Source organism: Nuphar pumila, chromosome 10 (assembly GCF_984573655.1).
Source record: "Nuphar pumila chromosome 10, dmNupPumi1.hap1.1, whole genome shotgun sequence".
NCBI classification, from domain to species: Eukaryota; Viridiplantae; Streptophyta; class Magnoliopsida; order Nymphaeales; family Nymphaeaceae; genus Nuphar; species Nuphar pumila.
Window position 1 is genome coordinate 93,943,524 of NC_143258.1, and position 9,128 is coordinate 93,952,651.

Consider the following 9,128-nt stretch of genomic DNA (forward strand, 5'->3'; position numbering starts at 1 on the left):
GTCCGAGCATGGTGATAAATAAGAAGACCCGATTAAGACCCAGGTCCGGACCCAAAGGTTCGATTAATACATGGATCCAGGTATAATTTGTGAAATTTTATACCAGACCGGGGCCTGACCCGAGTTTCGATTAAGATGCGCAAATTTTCAATAAAAAATGATAAAAATTACTATTTTACCAGGTATGGTTGGAGTCTGGTTCATGTAGTTCTTATCGGGTTCGGGTATGGTTTCTCTTATAATAAACCCGATTAGACTGCATCCAGATCAGATATCATACCCAAAATCTGGTCCAAGTCTGGTTCTACCTGGGTCCGAACCAAACCCAACCCGTTGACACTCCTAATTTGGATGCCCATTGCTCAAGGATGCTGCCATGAAAATGTGGAGTCACCAAAGTCAGCAATTGTTTGGATGAGTGGAAAAAGAGGGGTGTCAATGGCTAGGGTTTACCCGGACCAAACCTTATAGGGTCCAGGTATGGTGACAAATAAGAAGACCCGATTAAGACTCGGGTCTAGACCCTAAGGTCCGATTAATACATGGACCAGGTATAGTTTGTGAAATTTTATACCAGATTTGGGCCTGACCCGAGTTTCAATTAAGACCCGCAAATTTTCAATGTAAAAATGATAAAAAAATATTATTTTATCGAGTATAGTCCGGGTCTGGTTCAAGTAGTTATTATCGGGTTTGGGTATGATTCCTCTTATAGTAGACCTATTAGATCTGAATCCAAACCCAAAAATTTGGTCCAAGTCTACCTGGGTCTGAACCAAACCCAACCTGTTAACTAAAGTGATTCATACCATATAAACATGTCTCATAGCCATAGTACTTGGGGATGGCAGTGCACTTGGGGGAAACGGGGCCCCACCCCACCTCGCCCCGTTTGGATCAAGGATGGAGGACATGAAATTGGGATGGAGGTTAAAATCAAAACCCATGTGGGAATGGAGGCGAGGATGGACTTACGCTTTCCCTTGCCCCACCCCATCCCCGTCCTCGATCCCCTCCTTGCCATGCTCCTCCCCATTCCCGATCCTTTTTTAGAGATGGCAGTCGACCGAGGGAAAATGGAGCCCCACCCTGCTCAGTTTTGACCAGGGATGGAGGGGGGGATAGAGGTTAGAATCAAAACTTGTGTGGGGATGGAGGGTAGGATTTTAAAACGGGGCGGGGTGGAGACCTTGTCCCCCGCCCCCACCCCCACCCCCCACTGCCATCCCTAATAGTACTTTCTCCATACCTCTATAAATGTTTTTGTAGTTAAAATATCATACATCAATGAATTAATATGGCAGGCAGTTAAGCTATGTTTAATTCAAGATAATTGAGTCTTACATGATTTATTTTCCGCTTAAATGGCATTCCTTCATTTGGATATTTTCCATGGAAATGATTTATGTGATAGCAAAGCCAGCTTGGAAATTGTTTCGTTATGATTGTTTTGAACTCGCTACCTCGACAAGTAAGTTTCTTGCTCTATTTGGAATAGTTTTAGAAAAAGACAGAAATTATCATTTCAAAATAGTAGTATTTGATTAATGTGCCACAAATTTTTTCTTCACTAGTAATTTGTTTAAAGTCTTATTTCATTATTCTTTCTATTTCATCGTCTTTTGATCATTTTTCTACTTCCACATCTCACTTACCCCTTAACTTTTTTTTCTAATTTTTGCATGTCTTTGAAAACAATAAAAATACAAAAGTTTCATATTCCAGTTGTTTGATGAAGCTTTTCTATAATAAACTGAAAAGCATTCACCTTTTACTCTTGCATATAAGAATGCTTATTCATTTCTTGCATGGAGATAATATGTCAATCTGTAGCACTGGACAAACAAATAATTATATTTAAAAATAAACACATCAAATAACTCAAATTATACCATGAAATAAATGGCTTATTATCATGACAAATTAATCTTTGTTAAGCCTACAAACTTACTGGATGAATATAAAAATAAACAAGCTAGAAATTTAATTAGCAATATTAACAAAATTTATTACATGAACGAATATGTTTTCAATTTATAAGTAATTGCACTTTATCAACATATGCTCGTCATGGTACGTAGATAGAACTTTTTTTTATGCTTCAAAAGACCTAAAGGGCCATACTTAGAGGGGTCCCATATTCTAGGGTGGTAAGGGGGGGGGGGGGGCAGATTGAAAACAATCTCAACTTTTTGTCATTTGAAAGAAGTGGTTGCACCAAAACTTAACCTCTCATTGGCAGCTTGAGCACTTTACCATTGTACCAAGAAGTGGCTCCCTTTATTGATGCTTCATAAATGAACAATTTATAGTGGATGACTTTACATATGAGTATATCATAAGCCAAATAAACATGTGTTTTCGATGAAAATAATATATTTGGAGCCTCAAAAAATTACAAAGATTTTGGTCTATTGATTTTTCGAACCTTATAAGAACCCACCCATGTGTCGGAATCTAACACTTTAAGAGCTGATCCCTATAAAATTAAGTCCATAGATCAAATTTGTACGGTCAAAATTTAAAAATAAAACAAAAAAAACCTTAAAAATCCATCAAGCACGTATCACTACTATATGTATATATATATATATATATATATATATAAGGGTGGCAAAATCTAACACGACCCACCAACTCGCTTCTTAGCCGGGTTCGGTTTTGCCTTAAACGGGTTCGTGTCGTAAATGGGTCGACCAACCTAACCCGTTTATTAAACGGGTCAGGTTCATATTAGGGGTATGCCAACCCGGCTGACCCATTTAATAAACGGGTTAGACTGGTGGGTCAACCCGTTTACCCGAACCTGACCTGCCAACCCGTTTACCCGACCCCGACCTGCCCGCCAACCCGTTTACTCAAACCTGACCTGCCCGCCAACCCGTTTACCCGAACCCGACCCACCAACCCGTCCGCTAACCCGCCAACCCGTTTACCCGACCTCACTCGTTTATTAAACGGGTTAACCGTGTCGTGTATGGTAAACCGTTTAATAAATGGGTCGGGTTCGTGTTTGCCACAGCGGACCCGTTTAATAAACGGATCAGTTTGTGTTGAGGTATGCTGACCCGCCAACCCGACCTGATTGCCACCCCTATATATATATATATATGAAGCGCACTTATCATTTGAACAATCCCCTATAATTTCTCGTTTGAAACAGAAATAAAGGATAGTAGGAAGCACATGACCAGTCATCCCAAAGCCTCCTGGTACCCCTGATTACAGACTGAACAAGGACGTGTTGTTTTAGTGGACCTACTTATATCCTTGAAAGTGGGATAACCTGGGATAGAGAGCAGAGTACAATATCCCAACTTTTTCCAGGCTTTTGCCCACGAGAACTCCGCCTTCCTGGTCAGAGGCCACCATGGGTGTACTCTATAGTGTGCAGGGAGAACCTAAAGGACTAAACAACCGGAAACCTGTTAACGTTTGGTCAGTAAGAGTTTTACCTTGCTTAAATTCATTACAAAAAAAAGGCAAACTTATCCCAATTTCCTGGATAGTTGGGTGCAATTTAGTACACCCCAACGAGAAACCACCAGCTCAATGCTCACGGAGAAGTGGGTACATCGAAACTCCGTCATGGGGGCTGGTGCCAAATGCAGCAACATGATCTGAAATGCAGATCAAGATGAACGGTATTCAACCACCATGGTCTTTTGATTTTGCTCGCAGTTATCCATTCATTATGCACTAGATGCCGTTGATCTAGAGAGCATGAACGGCTTTGAAAATTTTCTTTGGACCCATTGCCATGAATTAGTGGTTGTGTTGTGGTTTCCGTCATGCTCTTGCACTCTCCTCTCTTGCTGTTAGGAAGCAGTGGATTTGTTGAAACATGCAATGAGAATAGTGTTGACAACTTTATCTCTCAACGCCACACATTGGCAAAATAATATTTTGGCAACACTCAAACCCTGTTTCCATCTCATTGAAAGACTCCCAAACATAGCCCAAGTTTCTTTTGTTTCATTTAAATGTAAAGGAAAAGCTTTATGTGAAAATGATCTCAGATTTCTAAAAAAAATCCTGCAAGTCAACATTTTTATGTGAAAGCTATCATAAATGAGGAGGTATGAAAAGATTTATGTTAGAAAGCGATTGGTGGTCATAATAATTCGGCTCACTTATGCCGGCATGATCTTTTTCACCATGATGGTTTGACGACGGACTTTCCCGTGGAAGTTGAGCAAATCTAATTCTAACCATGGGACTATCAGCAAAAGCATGGGCATGAGGGGTCACCCCATCACAGGTAAGGCCGGCCCACATGGACTTAAACCAATCCTTGTTATGTAATAATGTGTTTTCGGAATACCCTGAAAGCTTTATTCAATTCCAATTGTGCAATTATAAGTCCACGTCTCCCAGATGAAGACAGACAATAATGCTGTGCCCCAACTCATTTTGGTTGGAACAACACACTATCATAAACGAACGAATGGTATATGGGTCAATTCCTTATGAGGATAGCTATGATGCTCCTGGCAGCATTTCTGCTTTATAAATGCATATGTTACCCTGCAAACCCTGCCCCCAAACCGATACAATTCAAAGCATCAAATCTTACAGCTCAGTTCAAATAAAAAGCACCAACTTTTGCAGCTCTGGTGACAACTTACAGTTCCAAATTTAAACGTTCGAAACAATTTTACATAGGCATCACAGTTTGTGCACATGAGAAAGAAATGGAAAGCTGAGAAAAGACAGACAACAAGCAAGTAGACATTGGCATTAATCACAATTATGGTATTCTCCCCGTTACAGACGATGGTGCAATTTATTCTGGTCAGGATCAGGTGCCATCACACGGCACACTTTGAGTGTGCTTCTGAGCCCCCACAACTGACGTACTGTCAGCCAAAGATGGAGGGCAGCCAGGTACAGGTACAGAGACACACTCATGTGATGGCACCCGTAAGGGTATGTTTGAATCACTGTCCCCTGCCGGAGATGAGATGAAATGGATGCTGGGGACGGTGATTTTAACAATAGTTGGATGTGGTGGACGCTCGAAACAGTGTTAATCGCATCCTTAAAATCATGTTCTTTTTGTAACACCTCTCCCCTTGTTACAAAAAGAATAAGACGCGAAAAACAAGTTTAAAAAAAAATTTGGGGGTAAGGGTCCCCCGACTCTCTCTCTCTCTCTCTCTCTCTCTCTCTCTCTCTCTCTCTCTCTCTCTCTCTCTCCTTGGCAGCCAGGGGTCACCGACACCAAGGATGAGGCTACCGCCGAGAGGCTAGCGAGGCGATGTGAGGCTGGGGATGAGACCGCCCATGAGTTTTCCCCTTTTATTTCTTCCTCTTTTCTTCTTTCTTTCTTTCTTGTTTTTCTTTTATTTTGGTTTGAATCAATTTTTTTTAAGGTATTTTTAGGTTTTCATATGTGAGGGTTTTCTTAGATTAGGGGTTTTAGTTTGATTTTCATAGATTAGGTTTTCATTTGATTTTATTGATTAGGGCTTCTCCTTCTTGATTAAGTTTTTTTTTTCTATTGATTAGGGTTTCTTCATCTCATTCTTTGACATTTGTTGGACTTTGAACAAAAAGAATAAAACTAACAAAACCAATTTTAGGTTCCGTTCTTTTTGTTTATTTTGCCTAAACCCTAGACAAACGATCAAACATACCCTAAGAGAACATGAAAGACAATAAAAAATGAAATTAAAGCCACTTCCCTTGCAAAACAACTAATCATTTGGTGAGACAATAAAGACAGAGCATTAGAGCCTGCTCTCTATGATTTATAAGAGTAAAAGAGACTTATTAAGCAGGCAAAAAGCACCTGCTTTGGAAAATTTTATAAGTTGGACCATTCAACTACTGCCAAGACGAGCCAGAAGTATGATAATTGGCCCCAAGAGGGGGGGGGGGGGGGGGGGGGGGGGGGTTGGGAGAGTGGGGTGGGGCCTTGGCCACTTGACTGGTGATTAAGGTTTCATTCTCAATGCCCAGCATAGGCCCCAGGGGGTCTTAGCCTCAGAGTTTGAGATGAAGGCAGGGATATACTAAAGTTTGATCCCCCACCCCCACCCCACACCCCCCGTGTTAGTAAACCTTCTCCTTCTCCTTCTCCTTCTCCTTTTAGGGATGACAGTGGACCAAGGGAAAACAGGATCCCGCTACACCTCACCCTGTTTGGACTGGGGATGGAGGTTAAAATCAAAACCCCTACGGGGATGGAGACAGGGATGGAGGGCCTTGTCCCCCTCCCCGGTCCACTGCCATCCTTAATTGAGCAAAAGCGATCAGGTCTTCGTGCCGTGTGCTGTTTTTTTGGGTTATAGATCCAAAAAAAAAGTATGACAATTGATATCAAGTGAAAATGGTGTATAACGAAGATGTCCAGCAACAGGAGGAACAATTTTAAATTTTGGCATCACCAAATAAAAATGCGTGTGGATTGCACATTGTCTCCTAATCTGGACGTGATAAGCAAGAATAGATGTTCTAGCGTTTCGTTTTGACCAGTGCTAACATGTTTAGAATGAACATTCTGTTCCATCTAATTACGCTTAGAAGAGATAACAGTAAGAGAGAGATTTCAGTTTTAAACATTACTGAAGGAAAGCGTTCACATGAGTTTGTGCAACTATAGCCACAAGAAGAGGAATAAAAGAAGCGGGGTCAAATTTGGACCCCTTGCCACCAAACTAAACTGCAGAGGTCAAGACATCAAGAGCAACATGCAATGAAACATTTTGGGTATCAAAAAACAAAGCATGATCTGTCCAGATCATTTCAGCAAGTGGACAATGTTTGACATGATAGAAAGAACAGTATATAACATAATTTCGAACACGGGCATTGCATTGCCAAAAGAAATGCACCAAGGGAATCAGCACCCACGGCAAGACAAATAACAGGAACTCCAATCAATGGTCACAAGTACAGAACCTATCTGAAGCAATGGTCCATACAGAAAACTGCAATTAAAAGAGGAGAACATACAATGAAACAAATTACCAACTTGGGCATCCCAAGACAACATTGCATGCGTTATCCCAACCATTCTAGCAAATGCACAATGGTTGGCATGATAGAAAAGCCACCAGGAATTTAACAGGATTTGAGCACGGGTATTGCATTGCCAAAACAAATTCAACAAGGAATCAGCACCATCCCTGCACATTCAATTAGCACCCATAACAAGCAGGCAAATAACAGGAACACCATACGAATCACCATCCCAGCTTTACACGATAAACAATGGCCCGCAAGAAGAGCAAAGTCACGCAAACTAAATGAGCTCGTATCATATCAAAAGTTGTTTATTCCCAAATAAAAAAAGCAGATTCAAGTCACATTTCTCACTGTTAATTTGTCAGTTATTCCAAAGCCTAACGGCAATGGCTAGAAGAGGAAGAAAAGACATTACCAACAGCAAGAAATAGCCAATTTTTTGCAATAAATCGGCCATCACCAAACAGGGGACCAACTATCTCATCACCATCCCATCAACCAACTATACGCCCCCAACTCCAACCCTGATCCCGCGCTGGCTTGGAACCAAAACGAGCACCACAATCATCATTATTGATCGTCCGCATCACCACAGATTCGCTACACCATCATCGTTAATCATCATCACCATCATCATCATTCGTCATCACCATCACCATCACCATGATCATCATCATGGTGGTGGTGGGGAGGCAACAGGGTCTTCCTCACCAGCCGTGGATGAGGTCGTTGCACTTGCCCTTGATCCAGCGGATACTCCGCCGGAGGGAGGCCTTCACACGCCCCTCCACGGCGTACACCTTGTAGGAGGCCACCCTCTTCTTCCGCTTGAGCTCCGGGTCGCTCAGCCTCCACGCCTTCGACGACGACCCCTTGTTCCCCTTGCCGCCGCCGCCGCCGACGCCGCCGCCCTTCCCCTGTTGCTGCGGCGCTCCGCCGTGCCCGTTCGCCGACGCCTCCACCACCTCCATTCTGTACCGGTCCCCCATCGCCCGTCCGATCTTCCCCTTGCTAGGCCTGTCGCCCCAGATGGACGGTCACACAGAGAGAAAGAACCGGAAAAGCTAAGCTCCACACGTGCGAGATCCCCGGGGCTACTCCGGCACGTGCGGATATGAGAACTCCCCGAACCAGCTGAGATTTTTTTCGCGGCCACGCTCAGGTTGGGCGGCAGCGGCCGTCAGTCGCACGTGCGAGCGTCTCCATCGCCGCGTCAAGGAAATCGGCGGAGAAGCTCGGAACGATCGGTCGGTCGATCTTCGTCCGTCCCCCGCCAGATCGACGGACGACGCTCACGGGATTGGAATAATCATGCTAAAATGAGCAGAAAACACGAAAAAAAATGGGCGAAAGATAAGAAGAAATGAAGAATCGATTTTGGGATGAAATCTACGACACGAAGAGAAAAAAAAACAATAAAAAACGCAAAAAAATCATAGAAAATTAGGGCGCATTCCACCGACGTACCTTAGGGTTTTCGAGAGCGGAAAATCCGATTCTCCCCCGCCGGGAACTGGGTGGATCGAGCAGAGGACGTTAAGTTCCCGAAATTGAGTAGAATATCACGACGAAGATCACGAATTCGAAGGTGAAATGCCAAAAAATCCTCCAAGAGGATGGAGCTTTCGGGAGCGGAAATCGTGAAATTTGAGAGCCAAGATCGCGAAAAGATGGCCGTCGGAGAACGAAGGAGTTCTTCGTGGACAAAAAAAAGGGAATCGATCTGTACTTTTAGGAGGAGAAATGCTGAGTTTTCTTTTTCTTTTTTCCCCTTGTTTTTCTGCCTCGGAGCTGGAACCGTTCCCTATTGTAAAGTATTTCTTACGTCAGCGTCGCGTCTAGGTTAGTTTCTTTAAGGTATTAAATTAACGGCTCGTTAAGATGATGGACGGCTCAGATATTGATAAAACGCGAGATGTATAGCACGCTTTTGTTTTAAATTTTTCTCCGTCGCAAAGCTAGGGTTAGTTTTTGGGTCGTAGGAAGGGATAAATTACTAATGTGCCACCATCTTCAACACGTCCAACGGTCCAACGTAGTGAGATGAAAAAAGCAAAAACTATAGATCAGTCAGAAGCCCCACTCCACAAATTAGGGTGAACATTCTACTTCACATGATACGGACACGAATCGTTTTTTTTTAAATTGGGGACGCG

The 9,128-nt window shown here is 42.9% G+C and overlaps 1 protein-coding gene across 1 annotated transcript; it reads right to left on the reverse strand.

Moving 5' to 3' along the window:
• Window positions 1–7,185: 7,185 nt before the first annotated feature.
• On the reverse strand, window positions 7,186–8,757 carry LOC149827409 (uncharacterized). Its single transcript, XM_090019338.1, has 2 exons — window positions 8,440–8,757; window positions 7,186–8,286 (listed from the first exon to the last, which is right to left on the reverse strand). The coding sequence occupies exon 2, from the start codon at window positions 7,959–7,961 to the stop codon at window positions 7,680–7,682; it is 282 nt and encodes a 93-aa protein (XP_089875464.1). The 5' UTR covers window positions 7,962–8,286; window positions 8,440–8,757; the 3' UTR covers window positions 7,186–7,679.
• Window positions 8,758–9,128: the final 371 nt, after the last annotated feature.

What these genes read in the sequence shown, in the direction of transcription:
- LOC149827409 (XM_090019338.1), bottom strand. Translation starts at nt 7,961, where the DNA reads ATGGGGGACCGGTACAGAATGGAGGTGGTGGAGGCGTCGGCGAACGGG.